Below are 27,321 nucleotides of genomic sequence, written 5' to 3' on the forward strand. Positions count from 1 at the left end.
ATGTAACCTCAAGCACGTGTTAGACGGCTACTGCTCATCTCAGATACTCGTCTTAGCTACTACTGTGGGTTGTAGCACAGTGAATACTGCAAAGGTAATGCCTCCCCTCAGTTTGTCCCTGAGAACAGGGTCAGATCTTAACCATGCTGAATATGAGGCTTCAGTTCCCTCCCTTCCCTCACAGTGGTGTAATGCAAAACACTTTGATGGGACATCTTTCTCTTCTTTCTATGGGATCTCAAGTGCAGGGAAGAGAGGGGAAAACCTGCAGACAGCTGCCCAGATTGGTGAGGGACAAGGAGCTCTGGGGGAAGATACTGCAAAACTTGTGACTGAGTTTTAACCAGGGGTGCAGGAACAGAAGAAAGCAAGATACTTTAAAAACGGACAAAGAGGATGTGGCATGTCCTTGTAAGAGTCGGTCTGAAGATGGAGCAGTATTTGCCTGAACATCGCCATCAGGAACGGAGAGAACCGAGACCCTGATAGGAAGAACGCATGGGCAATGACTTGCAGAGAGGCCTGAGGAGAAGCATCGTGTTGCACTAATTCCTCCGATATGGGGGGGCTGCTGCTTACAATGGCTGCTGCATGGATTTCACCTGCTGCTTCAGACAAACCAGCCCCCACCTCCTGAAAGTGATTGTTATGAGGGTCTCTTCAACCCAGAAGATGTGTTCTCACCTGCAGCCTCAGTCACACCTGTCTCCCAACTGCTCCCCCAAACAATGGCCAACGAAAAGGAGCATTCCCAGAAGCTCGCCAAGTGTCCTGAGGTCACCCAATGGACCAGAGAAAGACCCCTGAATGCTGGCCACGGAAGCATTGGCAAAAGAAAGCGTGAATCTTTCGAGCCTGTGCGGTACAAGCCTGGGTTGTGAAATCAAGGCGGAGACTGGGCTTGAACAATGGGAGCGAGAGGGGGTGAAGAAGCGTAGGAGATGACTCCTGAATGGACACTGTGGAGATCATCCCACCAGAGGATCCCAAACTACAACGGAGGACTGGCAGGACTCTATGGGACCGGAGACCAGAGGGATGCCTCTGAAGCTCTGCTGGTGGTAAATGCAGCCTCACTTCCCACCTTTATTTTTACTCTCCCTGTTTCTTTTCCCTTTTCCTTACTCTCTCTCTCTCTCTCTATCTCTATCGTGTGCTGCTTTACGGGCAGATTAATAAAGTAACACTGTTTGATTGAATTATAACCACTTGGCTTTTTGGTTGCCTTAATTTTGCACTCTGAGATCAAGGTAAAGGAACCATCACGAGTCCATCACCAAGTGGACCGTGACAGTCCTCCAGGCAGATGTGGCTGACAAGGGTTAATCTTTCAGATTTCATGGCTCTACCTGCTATATACACACCTCTGGCTCTAGACAGCTGCCTGCTGCACATTCCCTGCTCTTTGCAATAACTCTCCTTAAAGGGAAGGTCTTCCATCACAAACTGAACCGATCTGAGCCCAAAAGCATCACCAAAGTCGCACTTTGCGTGCATGGCCAAAAATTTCACTCTGTCCTCAATAAAAGGCTCACACCTGGCAGCAACTGGCACTTAATGGGTGGGATCCCAGGCCAGATCCTCTGTGAAATCTGTGACACTGGGGCGCTAGGCTAGCACATCATTTGGCATTTTCTCTCCAGCACCCTCACTTGTTTCCCTTCGCAGTGTCAGTTTGCCCAGCCAGCTCAATGAATAATTCAGCACCATTAAGCACGTGCCAAAGCCGCTTCAGCACTTAGTAGGATCAGTTCTTTAGCCTTTTTCTCCATTTAAACTTCATTCCAACATAATCTCCCCTTTATTGCTGCTGGAGGAGCAAGATCTACAAGTAGAAAGTACATTACCAAAGCTATATGGAAATTTAGCTATATATATGGAAATCACCCCCTTGATAAAAATGGTGTGCTGCTAACCATTCTGCTTCACGCATGGTGCCTTGCTGCTCGTGCTCATTGCCACTTTGAATGACGGAAAAACCCGCTGTTTTTTCACAGACATTTATTAGATGTAAGGGTCAATAACCACGCAACAAGGACGATCTCACAAACCAGGATTCAGAAAAAACTGAGGTCATTTCCCAGCTCTCTTGTGTATTCCTGGTGTTATTGCCGTGAAATCAATTCATCACACCCTACAAATCAATTTATCATATGATAAATTAGTCAATCTTGGTCCCTTTTCAGCAGCTTTTCTAGACAAAGGGGCTTTAAGATGAGTGGGCACGTGTTTCAGCATCCAACCCCTAAGACGACAATATCATCTCCTTTCTTGCTTTGCCTGGAGATTTGGTCTGTTTAACCGTCCCTCACTGCCAGCCTGCAGCGCTGAGAAAACTGGGGCTCTCAGTATGGACAAAACCTGTAGGTTCTCAGCTTCCAGTAGTCCTGTCACTGTGCCTGAAACATCTTCAGTCCCCCAAAATGGCACTACTCAGACCCTTTCCCTGCAAGGACCGAGGGCTGTTTCCCTGGAACATCAGACATAACTGCACACTCAACTGCTGACCCACTTTGTATGTGCAATTATCGTGTCTGAGAGCATCAGGCAGCAGAGTCAGCACATCAGATCCAGCTGCAATAACCGTCTGTGCAAATACAGTGTATAGGTGAGTGCTCATTGCGGAAGGCACAATTGCTACGACGACTTTTATTAAATCCCACTCATTTTATGACTCCCTGGTCAGAGCAACAACCTTTCCCTTTCAGCTATGGGTATACGTGGGTCTGATGTTTCAACAGCAGCAGCAAAGATCCAGCAGCTCCAGTGCAGGTGCCTGAGACAAACAGCAAAGGCAGCTCATTCTGTCGCTTTGGGAAGTAAGTTCCATCCTTCGGAAAGGCTCTCGCACTTAACCTAAGCAAGTAAGCATAGCTGCTCAGGTTTCAATGGTACATTAACTGACAAAGTAACCTTCAGAAATCCTGACTCTTAATCTCCACTGTTTTTCCTGTAAGCTCTCCTCCCCTTCTCCTTGCTCGTTGCCCAGATACAGACCTTGTTTTGTGGATGCTATCAGCATTTCATTAGGATGTCTGCAGTAACTCCCCCCACCTGTCTCTGTAAGGAACTGCCTATATTTCTGAAAGAAAGCAGAAAAACCTGTCTGTACAATGCCTGCCCCTGCCAAGAGCACCCACTGAGTGAGCACAGCTCCTAGGTTGCTTTTAAACGAGTCGCTGTGAAAACAGCGGCTCTGGGATTGTCAGAGGCTGGATTTTGATCTTACACCACTGTGGATTCCAAGGAACATCAAGTAAGGCAGAGGGTTTATACCTCCAAGGTTTCAGACCTTGGAAATCTCCATTTGTTTTGGTTTGGTTTGAGGGTTTTTTTGGTTTGGGTTTTGGTTTTGGTTTTGTTTTTGTTGTTGTTTGGTTTTGCTTGTTTAGTTCCCCCACCCCCTTAAATTTTGCAATCTCACTGCACCTTCTATTGAAAAGATAAGATGCAATTAAAAAAATTTACATTTTGCTCATTTGTATGACATGCTGTTCCAACAGTGCTTACATCCAGTCAGATGATGTAGCAACACCAAGAGCTGTTTCCCTAGCAAATTATTCTTTAGGATCCAGTTTGAAAGGGAACAGTCTTTACTGGGATTCCTACTTTATCTGGCAATCTGGGTAGTCTAATGCCAAATCCTTATTCCAAGCTAAATTTGCTGCCTTGGAAGCCTCTTTCTCTCTAAGACGTGGCTTTTTGCAAAGGTGATGCTGATTATCTGTGTCCTTTTTGTGCCTCTCAAGTTACTGCAGCTCTAGAGGACTCCTGAGGTCACCGCTCACAGTAGTTTGTGCTCTAATGAACTGAGTTGTGGGTTATTTTCACGTGAACTGTGAGAAAGCTTGTACATCACTTCCAGTGATGTTAGAGAATTTCAGGGGGACTGGCAGCACCCAGGTGGAGCTAATCAGCACCCATGTTACAGGAGACTCCTACAGGGAGTTGCGACATGAAGCAAACTCTGACACCAGCCGAAACCTTTGGAAGGGATCATCAATTCCACACAAAATCACATGGCACCAGGTGGGAAAGGTTTCTTGCAAGCAAGTGATATCAGAGGGCTTTCAATGCATAGACCTGTGACTCAGGTTGAAGCTGCAAGGAAAATAAACCCTAAAATGAGTTTTCTGGTAAAGAGCCCTCACCTCAAAGCAACCCAACTGGCAGGGTATTTTTCACACAAACTATTCACTGCTGTGTAACGTGGCTTGCAAATCTATCATGCTTTGTGTGTTCTGAGCCCTGAATATGCAGGAAACAAACACTCAGTCCTCTTGAGTGGAGAAAAACCCATTTCAGAAGCACAAGGATCCTTGTATGCCAAATTGTCATAAACGATGCTTGGCTGGAGCATCCCAGACTCTGAGCACATGTGAAATCCATCATCGCTACCAAAATGATAAACCTTCACTCTCGTTGCTAGAGCTGATTTAAGCAACTTTGATATCACCAAATGTCCCCACCACAGGCAGGGTGACGTTTGGCAGACCTGTGGTGGAGGTAGAAGATTACTGCCACCCAAACCAACCTGTCTTCTTGTAGCATTAACTTTTTTTCCATACTCATTTGTATTCCTCACACACAAATTCTCATAGCTAAACTAAGGAAGTGTGGTCTGGACAATCGGGTAGTGAGGTGGACTGTGAACTGGCTGAAGGGAAGAAGCCAGAGGGTCGTGGTCAAGGGGGCAGAGTCCAGTTGGAGGCCTGTATCTAGTGCAGTGCCTCAAGGGTCCGTGCTGGGGCCAGTACTGTTCAATATATTCATCGATGACTTGGATGAGGGAATAGAGTGCACTATCAGCAAGTTTGCTGATGACACTAAGCTGGGAGGAGTGGCTGACACGCCAGAAGGCTGTGCTGCCATCCAGAGACCTGGACAGGCTGGAGAGTTGGGCGGGGAAAAATTTAATGAAATATAACAAGGGCAAATGTAGAGTATTGCATCTGGGCAGGAACAACCCCAGGTTCCAGTATAAGGGGAATGATCCATTAGAGAGCAGTGTAGGGGAAAGGGACCTGGGGATCCTGGTGGACAGCAGGATGACCATGAGCCAGCACTGTGCCCTTGTGGCCAAGAGGGCCAATGGCATCCTGGGGTGTATTAGAAGGGGGGTGGCTAGTAGATCGAGAGAGGTTCTCCTTCCTCTCTACTCCACCCTGGTGAGACCACATCTGGAATATTGTGTCCAGTTCTGGGCCCCTCAGTTCCAGAAGGACAGGGAACTGCTGGAGAGAGTCCAGCGTAGGGCAACCAAGATGATTAAGGGAGTGGAGCATCTCCCTTACGAGGAAAGACTGAGGGAGCTGGGGCTCTTTAGTTTGGAGGAGACTGAGGGGTGACCTTATTAACGTTTATAAATATACAAAGGGTGAGCGTCAGAAGGATGGAGCCAGGCTCTTGTCGGCAACAAACAATGATAGGACAAGGGGTAATGGGATCAATCTGGAACACAAGAGGTTCCACTTAAATTCGAGAAAAAACTTCTTCTCTGTGAGGGTGACAGAACATTGGACCAGGCTGCCCAGGGGGGTTGTGGAGTCTCCTTCTCTGCAGACATTCCAACCCGCCTGGACACCTTCCTGTGTAACCTCATCTGGGTGTTCCTGCTCTGGCGGGGGGATTGGACTGGATGAGCTTTCGAGGTCCCTTCCAATCCCTAGCTTTCTATGATTCTATGATTCTATGAAATGAAGTGCTGCAAAATCAAAACACCAGAATGACCTCTCGCTGCTACAGTTCCCATGTAACCACCAAGCTGCTGTCAGAATCAGGGGGGAGAGGATGTCTGTGATACCTCTCTAGAAATAAAAACAGTGGGTAAGATCTCCCAAGTTGAGTAAAGGTCAAGAGAGTTAGGAAAAAAATACTGAAGAGGAATAAAACAAAAGAAAGTGGTAATTGAGTTAAGATTAAGATTCAAAGTAAGAAAATCACCACAATTTCTTCAGGGGGAAATCAAGTTCTCTGAATTGTTCACTCACTGCATGTCCCTTATTTTCTATATTGTTCTGAACTGACATGAACACAGAAGCCTCCTGAGGAAAAAAAAAGGTCCCCTTTTCAGTCAATATTGCTATTATGTCCTAATCAGCAGTGTACTCTCGGAAGCTAAGGAAAAACCAGTTAAATCAATACACACCTCCAGGTTTTATTCCCAGTAGAGATCTCCTGTCACACGCCCACCCTTCACAACAGTCAAATACGTTAATTTTAACCTCATGCTACCTACCAGACACAAATAGCAATACTCAGGGAAGTCCTTATTCTGTTTAACACCTGAAGAATTAGAGCCACCCTGAAACTGCCAGACAAGTTCAAAAGTTCATATTTCACCTCTGCTTGAGAAATAGAGATGTTTTTTTATATCACCAGACCTTAATCATACACTTAAATCTGACCTGAAATGAGTCGATACTCAGAATTAATCAATCAAACTGGTGGAAACCCATGATTGCCAGCTCACAGAGCATTGCAGAGGTTCAGAAGCAACATTCCAAGAAGATCAGGAAATGAAATATTCCAGAAGTTCCCTGCAAAACATTACATTTGTGAGAAGCCTGAATTAAGAGGCAAAATATTCCGTGTTAATAAAAGCAAAATGTTTGCATTTTTTCCTTCACCTCATTTGTATTATGGTGTATAAACTTTCCTGAGCACCTCTGAGCTAAAAACTTGAATTGGGTATGGAGAAACCTCTTAAACATCATTTATGGAAAAACCTTGCAGATGATATAACTTCTGCCTTTCTTTATATATAATGTTTTTCTTTCTTGTTTCCGTACGCCCAGAAGAAACATATCTCCTTACTATATATTGTGTCAGCCACAGAAAAGCTATCAATAGGTGTTAAATTTCTGTGTCAATAACAGATCTCTGAGATCTGCTCGGAGGATTCAGGCGAAGAATATATATATATATATATATATATATATATATATATATACACATACATGTGTAGGCATCTGGGAAAAACTGGCTAGCACGAGACTGTCAGGGTCACAGCCTTGCCTGAAAGCTGAGTCATTGATCACTGATGCCAAGAGACACCAAAAGGGACACCACGTCAAGATTTTGGCTTTCAAAACATGCTTAAACTGTGAGCGATTCTGCGATCATTTGTCCACGTGCACAGAAAAATCACCCATGAGCAGAGCGTTTGTCTCCTTTTGCCTCCCCCCAGAGCAGGACTGAGGCGACCTTGGCATGGCCATGGCCATGGACAGAGTGAGCAGTGAGCTTGTGCAGCACAGCTCACAGAGGACGAACTTCACACGTTACACATCTTTCTTCTTTGGCCTCTTCTCAGCAGTCGCTGTTTCTGTATGGATGCTCACCAACTTGCTGTGCTTGGTTTAGACTTTGCCATTCATGGCTTTGATTTAAACATTTGATATAACCATCAGGCATCTGTATGTAGTCAAACAAGTAGCTCTTTTTCTTTTTACTGGTCAGGATTACAATCTTGACCTTGCAGGAACATTTTATAAACACCATCTTATGTCATATCTATCAGAAAGGTCTGTAAACTTCTGTTTGAGGGTTATGACTTATGACAGCTCTTCAGAGGCAGTCTTTTCCTCTTAAAGGGAAGATATATGAAAACAGAAGGATAAAGCCTATAAATTTTTATAGCTCTGTACTTAACTCATACACAGGCAGTGGAGTGGATAGCAGTCCCAAGAGAAGACGTATGATCCTCCTACTTTAAGCTATGCCAATGTTAAAAGCACCTCTGAGCATCCAGCTGCTGTGTTTAAGATGCTTCAACACTTCTGCTTTAAACATTTGACCTTACCCAACACATTGAAAGTAATTTTCATGAGCACATCCAAAAATCAGGGAAGGAAACAGATGCCAGAGGTGAAATGGGCCAAATGCTCAGGCTATGGACAACGCAGGTTGTGATCTGAAAGGCATGAGATTTATTGAGACATTTCTGAAGGTCATATCAAGGTCATGCACTATTGTGCATGCTGCTAATCAGGAGAGGACCATTGCACTTGGTGGTTACTGATCCCAGCCACTGCCCAAGCAAACAATCGTTTGGGGAGAGGAGAGAGGAAATCCCCTGTTCTTTGCTTTGCTCTGATCCTTTCCAGAGCCCAGGCGTCTCCTCTAAGTGACTGCTCACTTAGGAGATCCAGCTATGCTCCCACTAGACCAGGACTCCAGGAGAACCCCAGAGCCACCATGTTGACCATCAGGTCTCCTTGTTCCCTCTGCGGTGAGGACAGGTGATCCTGCAGCCACTCCTGAAGCCAGAAAGTGCTAAAATCACTCCTCCCTCCCTGAATAAAAAGGTCTGGGAGGAACGGAAGAGAAATCATGTACAGCACAAACCTGCTGGTGTGTACACTGCTTGTTTCCACCACCATGACCTGAATGTCTCCAGGTTTCTCCAGCCCAGCTCCTCCATGCAAACACCCTCTCCACCTCAAGAAGGATTCAACCAATGGTAGAAAAGAATGAAGGGAACAAAAAGACCATTCAGAAAGCTGGAAAACCTGACAGAAGAGAAAAACTGAAGAAGTTTGAATTTCTTAGCCTAAAGTAAAGAACGATGGAAGAATGGCAACTGTTTTTGATAGACGCCTGGGAGCTGGTAGAGGATCTGCCAACAGAGGCCTTTCCAAATGAGTCACAAGCATCTGTCAAATGTGCGCTACCAGGGATCCTGGCTGTGGGCCAGGAGATGGGCTCTCTGGACCTTGTGAAGTTCCCACCAGCCCACTCTGCATGAAGCTACATCGAGTGACAGCTCTCCTGTACCTTGCTCTGCAGCGTGCCTGCAGCTAATGGTGCTGAGGTGGCATCATGGGACTGACCCAGATTTACAGGCTCCAGCTCTCAGCTACCCCCAAATCTCTGCCTTTGCTGAGAAGAAGGACAGAGGCAGAAAAGGCCTGAGCAACCTGACCAAACTGCTTTGAGCAAGGAGTTTGGCTAGAGACTTCCACAGATCCCTTCCCACCTAAATTATTCCATGTGGGAGGCAAGCGCACAGAGGTTCACCAATCTACTCCAAGATTTTGTGGCTAGGCCAGGCCTAAATTCACATGTTTACGTCTCTGGGCAGGTTTACCCCACTTCTACAGCATTGGAAGGCAAAGATACTCCAGCCCCAGGCAGGACATCCCTCTCCCCTACACCTTTTCCAAGCAGGGACTTTCCAAAGGATGCAAAGCTACCGGAGCCCCATAAAAAGCAAACTGAAGCAGGAAAAACAGATGGGCCAGGGTGTGGAGGCACTTACAGCAGATGGCACTACAATATTAAACTAACATTACCGTATGCTTAAGCCATGGCCCAGCTTGCTGCTGATTGCAGAGCCAGCCTGGTGAAAGCATGCAGATGAGACATGAGCCTCAGATTGCTAAATCATCCTACCAAACATCCCCTTCCCATGGAAAAATGCCTCACTAGCAACTCCTCCAACAGCAGGGATGTGCTAACATGATGCAAACGATGTTTTGCTGAACAAAAAGTATTTCCAGTAAGTTAAGGTCTCTCCCAGATCTCTGCTGGAAAAACATCTCAAGAAACTGTGTAAAATCAGTTTGTCTGTGGCACCAGAGGGGGACACAGTGACAGGTTAAAGGGGCAAAGCCCACACTGATGCTTATCCACCGAGTGACAGCCCCAGACACCATGGGATGGCACAAGAGGCACCAGGGAGGGTGAGGGAAACATGTTCTTCAACCTAGAGCATTTGTCAGTGTCACCCCCAAACCAATATGATCCTTACTGCAGTTTGTGACACTACTCAGGTAGAGACACTGGGCTACCACATATAGAAGGGTGGCCATGAACCTTGGTGTCCCTCACAGGTGCTTAGAGCCACAACAGCCACAAAGGGTGTTTAGTAAGGACACACTCTTGTAGGGGACTAAGCAGATTGATGTTACAAAAGCCTTTCATAAGGCATTACATCAGGATGCTTCATAGCACGGTGGCATAGAACTGTGCTGCAGAATAAAGCATTTTAAATGATTAATTTTATTTGACTGCTTTTCCAGCAGGACCCAGCTTGGACCTTGGGTGCTACATGTTGTGCCACCTAGCATGTGAGTGACTGCATGACACCAGAGCCCTGGGACTGGGTCTTACTTTTCCCTATGCTAAATTTTGTCATAAAATAAAAAGAAAATGAAAGTAAACACTATTATTAACATCCACTTTTTTTTTTTAACTTGAGCTCAGACATGTCATCTGAAAGCTATCAAGCTGCTGGATGTTCACTAAATGGATCAAGCAGAAGGATCTCCTTATGTTGTCACCGAAGGAGAGACTGGAGAGAGACCTGATGCCCCAGCATAAGGGAAATGTCCACTCAGGACCAGGTCCCCAGGCTGTGGAACACCAGCATGGGATAAGCCAGGTCACCCTGGCAGAGAGCTGTGACAGGCACGGCAAGAAAGACAGGAAAGGACTCGGCCAAAATGCTCTCTAGCCGAAGTCTGCCTTGGTCCAGGCTTCTTTTGGACTTCTTGCAAACTGCCCCTGGACAAAAGATGCAGGCTTCCAGGGCACTAGGTCTTTTCTGAAATTTCCTGCATGCCGAAGCCATGTGCAAGCCCGTTCTGGATGTCACCTGAGTTACGCAACGTCACAGCGCTGTGCAGGCCACACCAATCAGCTGTATTATTTTCCAAAGTCTGTGAAGATCTGTTGCAAGACAGGGCTTTCTTGGAACAAACCTAAAAATCTGCATTCCTTGCTCTGACTACTGGAAAACACAAATACATCTGGTCGTCCTTCTCTGTGGATGAATATAAAAATATATATTAAAAAAAAAAAGAAACTGAGCTGGCAAGCTCCTTTCCTGCAGAGCCACAGCCAGATGTGCTCTAAGCCCTGTTGTACAGGGGCTGTGTCCACCTCTGGGAGGAAATGCCAGGGTTGATGTGGGGGCAGTGACAGCCAAACAGCAAATGCAAGGCGACATGATCTTTCTGACCATGGGGAAAAGCGAATGAGGCTGCTTGGTGGTTACCGGCACGGGAACAGCTTTGCTCTTTCAAATCGTGGTTATCACCTCCAGTAAAATGGAGGTAAGAAGTCACTGCCTGTTTTTGTTATTGCCACTGGATGGCAACAGACGTTAAGCAGAGACATTGAGTTATCACTGCGCAAAACACACATGCACTTGCTGTGCTCCACCTTGTTATTTAGGGGAATGGCTGTGATTTCAGCACTCCTTGCAGACACACCAGAGAGGTCTCTAAGGAATTAAGCTGCAGGCCAGCAGCAAAACTACCAGCAAGGCTGTTCCTGGGGTGAGGCTGGATGCTGGGCTCTCACTTTGCACAGCTTCTCTATGTATTTCTCAGATTGTTCACTCAAAATCAATTTTTGTCTTGCCAGCCCAGGGCAAACTCTTCCGATGAGCCATGTAAAGTATATTCAATGCCAAGCATGTGAGTAGAAAACTCCTTAGCAGAATTACAGTATCGCACTGTGAAATAGTTAACACATGTGAAACAAACGGCTATTTTTCAATTACATATATCCGGTAATGAGGTGGCGAAGGGCCACAGAAAGATCTACAGCTGGGTGTCAGAAACACAACCAGACACGTGAAACAGTTTCATTTGAACCAATAGTTTCCTATGAATCTCAAAAAACGCACTGACCTGAACTCAGGGAGGACTTCCCATGGTCATAGGTGAATCACTTTGTGAACACCACTAAAACCATCATGTTTTAACAAGGATTAGTGGTGGTAGCACGATGCTTCTGAGGTGACATGTAACAAGGATGTAACAGGAAACAATGAAGATTTTTCTGTTTTCTATCTTTTAACAAGCACATGGTCACATCTGTTTAGTATTCTCTTAATGACAGTTAACTATAATTAAGATAATTCTCTAAATTAAGGAATTATGATGCTGCTCTGGCTCTGGGTGACATTGTTCTGCAGCACCTCCGTTGTGCAGCACTGCCACATCTCCCTCTATGCTCATCACTTTGGCTGAGTGTGGTCTATGCCAAATGCCTGCCAGCTGTACCTGAGTTGGCTTATGACACATACCATGCCATGATGTAAAGCTCTGCCAAGACGTCAAGTTGATGCTATGAAGGCAATCCCTGTCCCCGTGGATGAGCTCTGCCACATCACTTCACTGCCAGCAGATGTGGCTCCAGGCTGATGGAGCCTGGCAAGACCCAATGGGGAGGCTCTGGTTCCACCAAGCCTGTTAACGCATCCCCTGGTTCACCTCTGATAACCGAAAAACCACTGAAGTGTTTCACGTGAACTGGCCAAGTGAGGGGCAGAATCTCTTTTCCCATGCCAGAAGAAGAGGCCCATTCAATACAAAAATGGGCCACTGTCATCCATATTTTCTTATTTAGAGCCCACCCCCCCACGCCTTGAAATCATCTTTAAAGAGTTACACAGGTTTTAGGAACAAGCTTCTTGAGAGGCTTTATGTTTTTGTTTTCCTTGCCTTAGGCACTGGAATGTCTCAAGGCAGAAAAGCACATGCACAAATACTTCTTTATGCACCACAAAATAGTAATTAGCTGTCTTGTGTCTGTCGGTCCTGGAGGAAACATTGCTGCCACTACTATCCTATGGGAACACAGACAGGAAACACAAACGCACTGAGATGCAAGAAGAATGTCTGCTCACGCACACAGGGATTTTCTCTGAGAACAAGCCTCTGTTGGCATCATTTTAGACAGTGACAGAAATTAAATGAGACTCAAAACTTAGGCCAAAAAAATCTGGATAAGATCAAGGAGGACTGAAAATTGTAATGACACCTGAAATGTCAAAATTAAGGGACAGAAAACTAGCTGCCTGTGTGATATTCCCCAACTACTTTCCACAAATTCAAAACCAAATAAGTTAGTTGTCCACCCAGAACAACACACACAACATGGTTGCGGAGACCCCAGGCAGGAAGGTGTGCAAGGTAAATTCAATCAGCCTTACAGCTTCCAGAGTTTGGATAGGGACTGGGGCAGTCCCACAACAGGGGAATTTGGGAAGGGGCAGGGAAATGGTTTGAGCTCATCCTACCCATGAGGGAGGTAAGAGACGCACAGCACAACATCGCAAGCTCTGAGAACCTAGCAGGAAAACATACAAGCAATAATTATATGTTTCCTATTCAGCCTATTAATGTAATTAGTTCATTATCGCTAAGAATATCAACATTAACATATTTTATTGCACTGCAGATCTTGCAGTCCTCAGCACATTGTGCAAGTTCAGGCCGTTTCCTTACTAGATGTGCACGCTTGGGTTCCCAGCACTAGACAAATCAGTTGTAAAAATGTGCCACTTAAACGTGTCTGCCACGTCTCCAGGCCATCATGTGCTCAGACATCTGCACAAACATGGACATCAGAAAAAGATGCTCTCTAAGCAGCACAGGTGGGGTTTGCCCCCTCTCCATCTCTACCCAGTTGTTTGCAAGGAAGCAGCGGCTTTCTGAATTGCAAAGCCCCATCGGATAGAAGAACAAGGAACAGTCGCTGCCCCCCAGCCCAGCCGAGGGAGAGGGCAGAGGGGAGCAGGGGCAGCCCCAGTATCCATCCCTCTCTCCCACACCAGCCTACAAAGCCAGAGGCACACAAGGGTTCTGGCTATTCAGAGCTGGCATCTTGCAAAGAATTAAATGCCTTTTTCTCTTGTGTGGCTTGTGAACCATGGCAGTTACAGGCTGCAGGGATCCCTGGCAGTGTCAGTGTGCAGTGACTGTGTGCTTGGTCCCCAGGGTTTAGCTCTGGACAAAAGCTGGCATTGGCTCTAGAGGTTTGATGGGTCCAAATTGCAAAATCCAGCCTCGGCTGGTTCTATACCAGCTTTGAAGGGATCCCATGGGGACACAAGTGCCCCTGAGCTCACCTGAGTACTAGGGAAGTGTCCTGCCCGTGCCCCTCCCAAAGATGGATGAGAGAAGGGGCTTTCAGAGGGACACACAGGTTGCCCCCAAGGCATGCAAAGCTGGGATGAGCACCCCCAAGCCACCTGCCTCCCTGCACCAGCCTGGAAGCGTACACAAAACCCTCACTCATAATGGAGGGTGTCAACTTCATTTAAGCTGCAACAGCTTCAGCAACAAACAGACTCACCAAACCTAGTCCCTCTCTTCCTCCAAATCTTTTTTACTAAATGTCTCCTCAAAAACATTATCCTCACATTTCTGGGAGAGGCAGGACCACCCTCCTGATTGCACCCCTTCCCTCGGGCAAGGCAGGTATCATTGCAAAGAAAAAGGTGATCATTTATTGTTCTTTGTCCTCCAGATATCTGATGCGCAAATCAGCCACATGTTCCTGGGGTTCCTGCTTGAGATAGTATCTCTACATGCTTAAGCCTAAAAATTATTGTTCCTGGCATTTTTATATTTTTTCCCCAAGGGAAAGGAAAAGGAGAAAAAGAAGAGAATGGGAAGGTCAGAGAAGATGTGTGCATTGTCACAGGTGTGCCCAGCTTGCAGCTAAGGTGGTCCAGTGCCAGGAACACCCCCTGCTCACCACTACTAACATCTCGTCTACAAGGAACAGGCGCTTCTCCCTCCTCCCCATTTTTGTCACCACTGCGAAAAAAAAAAAACAACAACATAAACATCTGCATTTACCTTTCTGCTTATTTAAAAATGGCAGTAGGGGCAAAGCCATGGGACTTCTTTTGCCAGAGTCCTTGGAAGACACTTTACTTTGGTTAACAACAGTTTCTTCGATGGGTTGCTTCAGGATTATTCTTTCCTTCAGCTCCTCGGTGCTGACAGCAGAGGTCGGGGGCTCAGCACCTACTTTTGGTGCAACAAAGGAGCATTTCAGGTGGGACGCGGACTCTGCCAGGTTTTCCCTGTTCATCCTGCTCTCTGTCGTTTTACTTGCTTCGTAGTCTGAGGCATCAGTGCGTGAGATGTTCTCCTCCTTGATAATGTCCATGACCATGGGCTTCATCAGAGGGGAGTCCTGCTCCCTCTTTGGGCTCTCTTCAGAGGCCGACGAGGCATCACAGGACTCGATGATGAGCTCACTGTCGAGCTCAGCCTCCCGCTCCTCCCGCAGGATGCTGTACTGGATGGAGGGGGAGGCAGGTGATGGAGGGGGCCCTCCGATGTGGCTGAAGGTCATGTAGTTGGAGTGCAGTGCCTCCTCGGCAGCCAGCGGGTCCTCCGAGACCAGCTCGATCTCCGAGTCCCCCGACTCAGCGCTGCTGGCTTCGTTATCCAGGGATGAGGAGACGGCAGGACGCCCAGGTTTGGCCCGCTGGTCTCTCTTCTCAGTGGAAAGGGCTGGTGACCGCTGCACCTCTGGGGTCTCGAAGGAAAAGCTTTTTGCTTCCTTGATGGCACTAATGATTTCATCCTCCGACAGGCTGCCTTTGCCCTGCGACTCTGAGCCAGATGGTTCTGCCACCCAGAAAGAAAGGGGAAAAAAAAAAAACCAAAACAGTAAAAAAGTTAAAAATGAGATTTTCTGTCTGCTTAGGCAACAAACACAATAGATTCCACACTAGCATGGCTCCCTCTAGGAAGGCTGGTACCACAGGCGGAAAGTCTCCCTGTCTGGAATGACTAACAGTATTAACAGCTTATTCTTACAGAGCATTTTCCATGCACATATTCATTATGAAAGAGGCACAAGGCACAAGGCAATGCTGGTCAGTGCTTGGCCAGTGGCTCAACAATATGGTTTTCACCAGAAAAATCACTACTTGTGAGGAACGTGGGCTCGGGCCACACACGACAGCACCTGACTGTCACTGATGTGTATGGGTCTGTTCTGGGGACATGGGGCTGGTTGGTTCCTGGCACTGGTGATCATAACAACCCATGTGTAGTTACAAGTAGTTTTGTCAAACTTTGAGGCAAGAAATGTGCCAGGTGCAAACTTTTCTCAGACTTTTTGTTCAGGGGGATGGGCAATGAATTCTCTGAGTGCTTTTATCTCAGTTGGGTGCAAGCATGAAACTCATTTTTTAAACTGTAATTCTTAATATCATTAAGAACTACATTAACCAAAATAATGACTGACCAACTTGTCACCCCAAATTTGAAACAAAAAAGATTATCTGCATTTTCTGACTCGTGTTGAAGAGGATTTGCTTGGAGAGTGAAAATGAGCAGCTAAAAAGGCTGGCGGGTCACCCAGGATGAGCAAGGAGCCCACATCCCATACTAAAAGGGAGCCCAGCACCAGACTTCCCAGCTGTTCTGCCTCCCTGTATGTTCCTTTACCACATGGGATTCTGTAATGAAATCACATGCAATTTCACTTCCTTTGTTAAGTGCTCACAAGAAGAGGCGATGGAGGCAGCATGAGGTGCAGCTGCCATCCACACACAAGACCCTCCCTTTTTTTGGGGGGGGGGGGGGGAGAAAGGCTGAATTGCCCAGTCAGGTTGGAACTGCTTTGGGTGCAGCTGCTGCCAGTGACTCCCCAGGGCCACCCGGCTGTGTTGGCCACCTCTGGAAGCTCCTCTACAACAGAAGGTGGGAAAGAGGTTGTATCAGATGTAACTTGGGGAATAAAAAAAAAACCACAACACTATTTTGGGCTATTTTCTGACTTAATTTCGCATTGCAATAGCGTAGCTGATTTCTTCCTGATCATATGCCTTTGCCAAGATGAATCAGGTAAAGGGGGAGGTTTTAATGGCACCACCCAAGCCATGACATCCTGCTGGGAGATGGGCAAGAAAAACAACCTTCCCAGACCCCTCCAAGTGGTTTTGGTTTGTGCACCTGCCAATACTCATCACCATCAGTTTTGAGCACATCTTGTTAGTATGTCTGCAGCTCCTCCAACAAACTCTTTTCTAACACATCTTGCTCGCATGAGAAAGTCCTTCTGCAAGCCAGAGTGTGGCCACAAACAGGATTATGGTGTTTGGGACTGTTACTACACACTCTGGTGTGGATGCTGGGAATTTTCTATTGCATTGAGCAGGATCCTGTGCATCCTTTTCCTCTGGCTGCAGAAAGCCCGGCTGAGCCGCACCACTCTCCTGCATTACAGCATGTTAAGCATTTTCTCCCCGAGGAATGACTTAATCCGGCACTCGTCCAAACGGGCATGTGATCGCCAGCCCTTGTAGCGCAGCAACGCGCTGTCCCACGGCTTCACCCCGCTCCTGTCCGCCCTGGCAGTTTGTAACTCTCAGCCACGGCATTTACCTTGCAAACAAAAAAGTCTTTTGTGACCAGCAGCAGGGTGTCATATTTACCGCTGGCACAGGGAAGCGTATAAATATCCACCGCCTTTCAGCACCGGCGCAGCATATGAACAGGCCATGTCTTCCTTCCCCAGAAAGATGAGGGATAGCAATTAAAAACAAACCATTTTCAAAAGACCTGATCCAAGCAGGGGAGAACTGGGGGCTTTGCCAGGATGCTTGAGGGGTATCTCGGAGTGACGACTTTGCTGGGTCACTGCGCAGAAATAGCAAGGGCAGGTTTTACTTTTCTACCTCTTATGAATGCAGAGTCTGGGTGCAGCGTGTCCCTGGCTGCGGGAATGGGGGAAATCCAGATAGAAAACACCGCAGTAGCCATCCCTTAAGGCAAGATGCCTGCTTTTTCCCTAACAAAATCAATAAGTAGTGATTCTGGCTTTCTAGCACCCCAATGCAAGGTGGTGGGACTCCCCACAGCAGCACTGGGGATCATCTTTGCCCATGGAGTAGAACATTTTCATGCCAGCAATCTCACCAGCCACACCATTTCTTCCCAGTAAGGCAGCAGCTGTGATACTCAGCCAAGTACTGTTCAGCCATTCTGATGGGATAGAGTTATCAAGTGTCACAAACGAGCCTTGAACAGTTGCCAAGTACTGAATAAATAACAATTAGTGCCCAAAGTGCTTAATTACCTCTTAGTGCAAAAAGTGTAAATCGATAAAAAATGGCACGCCTCCCTCAGAAGTAGTGTGTGATGTCACCCAGTCCAATAAAAGGGGAAAAATAGGACTCTCAAGCCTGCTTATCAGAAGTTTCTGGCTGATGCAAGCAGGAAAATCCAACAGATGTGGTTGACTTTTTCTATCACTTTTTTCATGTGTAAAAGTGTGCAAATGCACACTCAGTTTTGGATAGAAATCAAAGTGTTTCTCTAAGGATTGGTATTAAGTGTGGGTGGAAATCCCAGACTGCTATTTTAAGGTAATTCCACTTGATTTTTAAATGGCTTCTAGATGCCATTAAAGCAATGGCTATTTTAGCTTGAGGATGTTCATTGTTAAATGTCAAATGTTCATTGTCAAAGGGCTTTAATTGAAAATGTTGAAATTCAATTTCAAGTCTCAAAATTCTGTTTCCCATCACAGAATTTTATTCTTTTTTTAAAATGCTATACTACTTCCATATTTTAGCAATGTACAGCAGTGTGTAATAGGAAAAATGAGGAATGGACATTATGTACTACTGAAGCAATCAGACAGTAAGAAAATTTATAAATGATGGACTTTGGTGTTCCTCCAGTAGAAATCAGGAGCCTTTAAAAGAAATGGGCCTTTTGTCCCTCCAGCCTTACTCTGTAAATGGGGTGACAACATTTCCCTCCTCAGCACTTTCTAAAAGCAGCACTTTCATTTGACAAGAGCGCTCATTTTTAGCAATTCAGCCTTCATAGAACCATAGAATGTCCTGAGTTGGAAGGGACCCACAAGGATCTTCCAGTCCAACTCCTGTCCCTGCACAGGACAACCCCAAAATTCACACTGTGTGTCTGAGGGTGTTGTCCAATCTCTTCTTGAACACTGTCAGGCTTGGGGCTGTGACACCTCCCTGGGGAGCCTGTTCAGTGTCCAGCACCCTCTGGGTGAAGAACCTTTTCCTAATGTCCAACCTAAACCTCCCCGGCACATCTTCCTGCCATTCCCTTATTTTCTGCAAGAGCAAAGAGGTGTTAACAAACAGTAATTCTCCAACAAAAAACAGTAATTCTCCAAAAAAAAAAAAAAAAAAGGTGCCATACAGCAGCATTACCTGTGCCAGAGGACGGTGGTGTGACAGACCCTGGGCTGTCATCTTCTGGCTCTGACACTGTCACCGTTGGTACCACCTCATGGCTTGGCTTCAGGCCGGTCTCAGGCTGAGTCGGGCTTGCCTCTTTGCTGGCAGCTTCCCCGGTGCTTTCGATCTCAGTGAGCGTGATCTTCACAGGGGCTGCAACCACAGACGCACTATGCTGATCTCCAGACCTTGTGTCTTCAAGCAGGTCTTGCTCTTTGGCTGCCTTCATGCTCTCCGAAGCTGTCTGCTGAGGTTCAGCAGTGTGACTGGACCTGGTGGGTACACCCCGGTACTTATCAATAAGGCCTGGGCTCTCATCTTCTAAGTCCAGGTCATGTTTTTCTTGGTATTTTATTTCTTCTGATCTGCTTATGTCCATGTATTTATAAGCTTCTACTTTCATGGGATCTGCTAAGGTTTTATCAACTTCAGCAGACTCTGCGGGAGTCATCTCTATTCCTGAATCTGAGCTAAACAAGCCCCGGGACTCAAATCCAGTCATATCTTGAACAGGATGCCCCAGCGTGTTAAACCCCTCTGTGCTACCCGAACAGGGAATGGGGCTGTTTTCCTGCTGATAAATGCCCGTGAAATAGGTGGAGTCCCGCGGGGTGGTGTAGTGGACATCCGAGATCAGAGAGGTGTAGAAGGAGCTGTCTCCCCCGTTGGCAGTGGAGCCATAGTCGAAGAGATGTGATGAGGCTGTGACACCTAAAGCAAAGACACAAAAATGATGCACAGTGATGAGACAAGTGCCTGCAGACATCGATTTTTCTGCAAAGCCGTACTCACTCCACACTGAATTTAGATTTGTTTTGTGCACCAGGCTTGGCTTTGCTTGCAAGCTCTTTGGGACTGTCTCTTACAACACCCTTGGGCAATGTAGTGACACATCTGTCAGACACAGCTCCCAGCTGCTGTTGTATCCTAAAATAGCTATAACAATCCTGATAGCTACTAACAGTTCCCAGCCAATGCTGGCAATTCCACAACTCCCCTCACAATCTGACTCAGGGGCTCACCATCCAATATCCCTAAAAAAAAAAAAAACTCATGTCCAATACAAAACAAAACCTGAGCAAAAAGATTTTTCTTTTTGTTTTAATACAGAGAAATGGGGAAATTTCACACAAAGGAAACTTTTAATTAAGAAAAAAATTTCTAGTGGACAGAAATTGAGATGGAAACTTGGTAGGTAGCTTTACATTTTCTCTTTTAACAGTAGCCACTCTACACTTATGAAACACCAGGGCAGAGACTAAACATCCCCAGGTAGTGGTTTCCACATGCCCAGAAAGACTTACCCTGTGCGCATCACCTACAAAGCGTGCTGGCATGAAAGTGGTTAAACCTCTACCCACGGCCAATGCATCATTTTCATGCACCGCCTCTAATTCCCTCTGCCATGCTTTAAGTTCCCGGGGATGCCGTTAATTAAATTACAAACAATGGCCTCTATTTGCAGCAGCAATATAAAGCACAGCTCAACAACGCGAACAGTGAGATCCCCCATGAGGGAGGTGGGAACTGCAGAGACATTTTTATAAGAGCTGGAGGAAAATGGATGTAGAGGAACAAAACTGATGCCTGTAGGAGCTGGTACCTATAGGAGGGTGACAGTCTGTTAACCACTTGTGCGCTGATGCACGCAGCATTGCAGGGGCTGGCTGGCTTTCTCCAACCTCCGCTCATCACCCTGCAAGTGACATGGAGCTCCCGAGCCGCTCCACGTGTGCCGTGTCCCAGGCTACCACGCACAATGCAAACTTCACAGTAATGTTAAAGGGATGTTGCTGCGGCTGCAGAAGCTGAGAAACGTCAGTGTGAAAGTTCCCAAGCTGCTTGCATTTGGCTATTTTCTTTCCCCTCGCACATACATAACGATACCATCTCTAAATATCATCACAACTATTTTTTTTCCCCACAGCCCTCCATGCGTTAGTCATGTGCAGCTCATTTAGTGAGCCCTGAAGCAATTGTTTCCCGCCCCCCCTTAACACTGTTCAGCATGTAACCACAGGCTTCATTTTACTGTACAGCCTTGCTGGATTTGACAAGCACAACCCAAGACTAGCACAAAGGCAGAAGGACCATTTCCCTCATATGTATTTTTGCACTACTCTGTGCTACGATGACTTGCAAGCAAGTTCTCTACCCTGGATCACCTTTAGGGTGGGAATTGTATGCTCCTCCTTTTAAAAGGGGAAACCTGGTAGCACAGGGAAAAAGCAACCTAAAAGCACCATGACTTGCTTTTCAGCCCACCCACTGCCTGCTCCTCCATGTCCATCCTCACCAGCTTTGGGTGCTGCTGGTTCCCTGCCAGCCCTCACTGCTCATCTGCTACTGCACACACAATGTTGACAGCAGCTCCATCCCTGCACCCATGGCCAGGGATTCAAGGCAGCTGCGTTTGCCATACGAAAGCACAGAGCAAGGGGTGCTGTGAAGGGGTGAAAAGTTATCATCATCAGTCCCAGCCTTCAGTCTGCTTTTCTCACTGCTATGAAGCACTGCATTGAACTTTTTATAGAAATATCAATGATCAAGCCGAAATCTCATTCAAAAGTGGTGAGGTTCCCTGTGGACACTCTGCCTACACAAATGAATTTGGGAAGGATTTTTCCCTCCTTTTATGTAACTTTACGTTTACCTACTCCAAGTTTCACCTTCTGTTTTCCTGCCAGCTCACTCGGGGCTGCAAGATCCTTTTGTAACTCGCTACCGGCAGCTCTTGTCCTTGACACTCCGAATGACTCAGTCTCATCACCAAAGGTATACGAGAATGAATCCTAAGCAGAAAACCACAGTGAAACAAAAGCAGAAGAAACGAGGTCTAAGCTGAACTGTCCAGCACTCACATCAGGTCCTACCTGAGGTCATCCAGTGCCTTGCAAGGACAGCTTGTACCCCCCTAAAATTCTAAATTATCAGTAAGCAAAAGGCAAAAAAGGACAGGTTCTTTTTCTTTCAATTTTTTTCTTGTTGAACTTGCCTTTCTGAAAATTACCCATAAACAGGCTTGGATTTTCACAAATGTGTCAGTTAGCTGGAATTATCTGATGCTTTGTTTAAGCCAACATATTTCAGGCTGTGAATTGCTGACTCCAGACTGTTCATGCCTGTTGCTGCCAGTATCTGCTGTGGGTAATTTACTATTTGTGCTGGGTGAGTGGCTGTCTAAATCATGGGGTTTCAGGGCTGCTCTTCCATTAGATGATTCCTCAGAGCCTACTGGGCCTGGTCCAAAGCCCACTGAATTCACTGGAAACATCCCATTGATTCTGAGTGGCTTTGGACCAGCTCAAGTTTGCTGTGCAGTACTTTCTGTGCCAGGTGCTCATGAAAAATGCACCATTACAACACCATCAGTGAGCAAAAATCAATTTTGACAAACATTCCATGAGTGCTAGTAGAGAGGGAGCACAGGCATAGTCAAAGGAGATTGAAGTCGCCTTCAAACTGTTATTCATGGATGCTGTTCGCAGCTTTCATTTCTGCTTTGTCCACAGAATACATGAGCCAGCTGCACATGCATTTACAGCACTTAGTAATGCTGATCAATAGAGCAGTGAAAGGGTTTCTAATGCATTTGTGTCAGGGGCTTCATGGCAGGAGTTACAGCGAGCCAGGAGAGCCACTGTGATAGAAAGCCTGGGAAAACATCCTATTCCTCACCTTGTTCAGCACCAGAAAGAAAAATAACCCTGGAATAGTCATTGAAAGAAACATCACTTCTCGTTTTCAAATAGTACAAAACCAATGCTGTAACAGATGTTAACACAAGACCCAATTTTTAACAGACTCAGTGCTGATTGTAAACTTTTTTTTTTCCTGGTTTTGCAAATAACAATGAAACAAGAAAACGTGTTTCTTACTGGGGTTTAGAGGGAAGACAAAGAGTTAAAGGGTGTGTGAGCATGTCCCTGCGCATGTGTGAGCTGAGAGAGGATTCACATTGGCAGGACACAGAGGGATCCCAACTCTCAAAGCACTGAAGACAGCTGAAATCACCTCATTACTAGGATTTAATGCAACTCTCCATTTCCACAGGGAATGATTTACAGCCATTGGTAAAACTGCCTCTTATTTGAGAAGTGTGAATCTATCAGCTATTAGGCTGGCTATTAAAAACACAGAAATCTGTAACAGCTGAGCAGGTTTTTGCTGAAGAATGGTGTATTCAGAACCTGGTGATTAAGCAAAGCCCTTCCTGACTTTAAGTTTATTTAGTTCAATATCCGTGGGAAGGAGAAGCCTTGAATAGCACTGGTAACGGATGGCAGTATCAGGTCTGAATTTACCCTTGTTACAAAGGGTTGGTTTTTTCGATCTGGATTTCCCTCAAATGTGCCCAAAAACTTGCCTGCCAATTTAGGTAAAGCAAAGCTATTCAGTGCCTGAGAGCAGCAGTCACGCTTTCTTGTAATACGAGCCCTCGGGAAAGAATTTTACTTCCTGCAACCAGCTAAGAAGTAATGGGTCTGATTCAATCATTCCGAGCGCAGCTGAGATGCTCAGCAAGTTCCATGTGTTTTCATCAACTGTAAAGAGAAAAAAAGTAAATTGAAAATTACTGTTTTGTTTCCTCAGAATAAGTGAATGCTCCAGAGAACCTCTCCTACAGCATTGGATTTAGAGCTATTTAGCAATTGACACAGGAAATAATTTAGGAATCATTGGTTTCATGCAGAGTAACTCTTAATTTAAGAAAGGCAGCTGAAGGCCAGTTTGGATCAATGCAAGCTGAACTGCTGCACCATACTGGAAGAGGAAACAAAAAGTTAGCTGAGAATAACAGAGTTAAGTTACATTAAACTGATTTCTTTTTCCTCAAGTAGAGTACACTAAGTCTTCTTCAAATTAATCACTTCAGAATATTGTGTTCAATTCTCAATAAAATAGGCAGTTTTCCCGTTAACCCGCCTTTCTTAATCTTCACGTACAACTCTGGTGACCTTCAATGCACAGACAGACTGACACGGGAGGACATGAAAATTCAGTTTTGCAGAACTGGCAACCCTGCAACACAGGGTTCAGTATTTATCGTGTGTCAGTGATTCTGTTGGAATTATTAATTTTTCAGAAGAGGAGAGGGGGAACTAATCTTTAATTAGATGATGCTATTTTTACAGCCCGGAGCCGCACTGAGAAGAGGAAGGCTCTTTGGTTGCAACTGGAGGAATCAAGGTTTCAGCAACCTTTTCAGACAAAAGCAGAACAGTGTGACCAAGCCGCTTCCAGTAAATTCCTGTAAGTCTTTTAAAATAGCTGGCTCCGACTTTTGCTTTGGATATTGAGCCTCAGGAGTTGTTGCCAGCAATCCCGGATCTGCCAGGAGCAGGGTCTCCCCAGCTCATTCCTGTGTCCCCACAGATCCCAAACTCCTGGCAAGAGGGTCCACCTTGTCCTGTTCAGATGTGTTTGACCTTCAGTAACTTATGGACTAGAGATAATATGAAGCAAAGTCCTATAAACAAGGGGAGCACTTTTGCTGGACTGGCCCCAAATGATGCTAGAGGGTATCTCAGGCCACATGTCACTCCCAGGTTACAGTACCCTTTAGGTGTTTTCCAGGGATTTCAAATAACAAGGAGGCCAAAAACCAAACCAAGAGCATTTTCCATCACAGTGACTTTGCTTTGATTCAAGACCCGCAAAGGCACCACAGAGCTCAGATACGCAGTGTCTGTCCTTCAGCACTCACAAAAGCCTGGTTCTTTAAAAAGACATCCTACACTGTCTTAAATCAGGGGTGTTAAACTCGTTTTCACCAGGGGCCACATCAGCCTTGCTATTGCCTCCAAAGAGCTGGATGTAATTTTAGGGCTGTATAAATGTAGTAGTTACATTTGAAAGTAACCGTGAGGCTGCTGTGGCCACCGGTGAAAATGAGTTTGACACCCCTTGTCTTAAAGGCTCAAGGAGGTGGCTGAGCACTTTGCCAAGCTTTTCATTTTATAATTACTCTCTCCCCTAGAAAGGCTGATTTCAAAGCAAGGCTAACTGTCTAAATCCAAGGAGCCATCATGGCCTCCCATTGCACTGTGGTGAGAGTCCCATTGCCCAGACCGTGCTGTCACTTAAACATCTGTATCTAGAGATCAAACCACAGCTTGGGGTCCTTTCTGATGACCAGCACAGACTGTGTTTCCCAGCCCCACATCAGCAGATTACATTCCAGCTCGTCCTTCATTTTTCTCATTCATCCGTGACAGAAAGAGACATCTTCATGCTTTCTTCCAAATACACAACACAAGTAGCTATGAAATGGCCCTCCTGCCTTTTGTCTACAAAGTTTATAGTATTGTTATCAACCACCAGGAACAAGCCCATGCTTGACCTCGGCTTCTTTTTATTCTTAACTTATCCTTAAAGGAGAAAAAAAGAGAAAGACTTTTTCCTATTCTTTTGACCCTGATACATGATGTTGTCTTCTTTCTCTTTAGTTTCTCGACTCAGTTAAATTCCTTTTTAAAATTCATATTATATTGCCTTACTAGGTTCTCATCTCTAGTCTTATACAACCTCGCATGGATGTTCAGTGTTTTATCAGTTTTTCACATCTCATTCCAGTACCCATATCAAGTCTAACTTCAAATTCCAAGCACACCCTGTCTTCTTAGATACAGCCCAAGCTATTTCTTCCTCTTGTCTTGATTTCAAAAGTCTAATTCAAACTTCAGGAAAGCTCCACAGATTTCCAAACATCCTTTGCTGGTACCACCCGCAGGGGTGGCGAAGGCAGCCTGCACAAGTGGCAGAGGCATCTCTCAGCCCCGTGTCAAATCACAGTGCTCCAAACTAGGTTGGGTACCCCCAGGGATATTTGTGTGTACCACTTGGGAACCACACTCTCGGTTTTGCAGGACCCTTTCTTCATTAACTTTACAACCCAAGACACTTCAACATCCAGGCAAACCTCGGAAGACCTTGTGCATATCAACTCAAGTGAAGCTTGAAACCCAAACTTCTGAGACCCCCCACATGCCAAGCACTGTGGATAACACCACTAAACCAGCTCTCAGGCTCCCCTGGACCAGCCTTTCTCCTCAGCCAGCTGCCAGCTCTGGGCTGTCCCACCTCCAGTAGGTTAGATGCAGAGAGCAGCAAGCTCCTCGCAAGAGAACTGCACCAGGCGAGCAGCCCTGGCAGCAGTGCCAGCTATTCCCAGCTGCCAGGAGATGGTGCTCTTTGGTTTAGCTCAGGATTTAACAACCTCACTTTACAGGTTAGTAACTTTTCCTCAAGAGCTCTCCTGATCCTGACTGCAGGAAAGATATAACTCTGTAAATCACAGCATTCACAAACATGAATGGCCATACTCCAAAAGACATTTTGGGATTCATTTGCACCTTGGAGGCTATAAGAAAACGGGATGGATCAGAAGAACTCATGATCCTATCCTGTTATTATTTCCCCCTCCTCTGCATGGGTTCTGAACATGCTGGGGAAACTCAGATCACCAAGAATGCTGCTTCCCGCTGTCGGAGAACAGCTGCAGCTCCTGGGGACAGGAGTGAGTCAGTGCATCAGCTGTGCAAGTTATTCATCCTTCCCTCTGGGATCCTGCGGCAGACAGGGAAAACACTGCCATGCAGAGAGGCAGGTGCTGTCTCCTGCACAGGTAGGAGGCCAAAAGGACAGGGTGGGAATAAAAGGCTTAATTCTCTTCACATTCTGGTTACTCCATTGACTTCATTGGGGTGACTTCTGATTCATCCTGCCTGGGAAGGAAAGCAAGTCCTAAACTCAAATGAGTTAACGATACACTTTGGTGCATGTAAAACCCCTCCTCCAGGTGGATCTGCAGAGGATCTGAGTTAATACAGCCCCAGCACCTTAGCTGTCTAGTGTAAGCAGTCATTACAACTTCCAGCTCCAGGGCTCCCCCATTTCACTCCTCCATCTGCTAAATATGTGGGGGAATGGGGAGTCAGCTGGGATCCCAGCCCCCCAAAAACCATGGCTGCCAAGGAGGAGCATTCTTTATTGACTCATCACCTCCTAAGTAAGCACAGAGGCTGCAGGGGGGGACAAGTTGCTCTCAGGATCCAACCCCTGGAGACTCAAACACTTTCGGGAGCTTTAGCTTGGAGTCTGCCTGGTGGAAACACTCCCGCAGCAGCTGGTGTTGGGTCACCATCATGTTACACACAAGCCTGGTCCTTCCGTGTGGCTTCCCAAGACCCTGCCTGGGGGTTTCTTCTCTTGCCCCACGGTGACTTCTGGTTTCTTACAAAAACTGGGCAGGTGCGGATCAGGTGCTGGCTCAGCTGCCGAGCACTACAGCCCCGTCTGCGGGAGGGTTGTGTAGGAAACACTGATGAGTT

The 27,321-nt window shown here is 46.2% G+C and overlaps 1 protein-coding gene across 1 annotated transcript in view; it reads right to left on the reverse strand.

The window, feature by feature from the left end:
- Positions 1–27,321, reverse strand: part of RTN1 (reticulon 1) — a 123,349-nt gene that overhangs the window by 35,748 nt on the left and 60,280 nt on the right. Inside the window, exons 2-3 of the mRNA XM_005506354.4 lie at positions 18,962–19,699; positions 14,604–15,386 (exon numbers count right to left, since the gene is read on the reverse strand). Coding sequence (XP_005506411.3) covers positions 14,604–15,386; positions 18,962–19,699 — 1,521 coding nt within the window. The remainder of the gene's footprint in view (positions 1–14,603; positions 15,387–18,961; positions 19,700–27,321) is intronic.

The sequence above is a fragment of the Columba livia genome, chromosome 5 (genome assembly GCF_036013475.1).
Source record: "Columba livia isolate bColLiv1 breed racing homer chromosome 5, bColLiv1.pat.W.v2, whole genome shotgun sequence".
Classification (NCBI taxonomy): Eukaryota; Metazoa; Chordata; class Aves; order Columbiformes; family Columbidae; genus Columba; species Columba livia.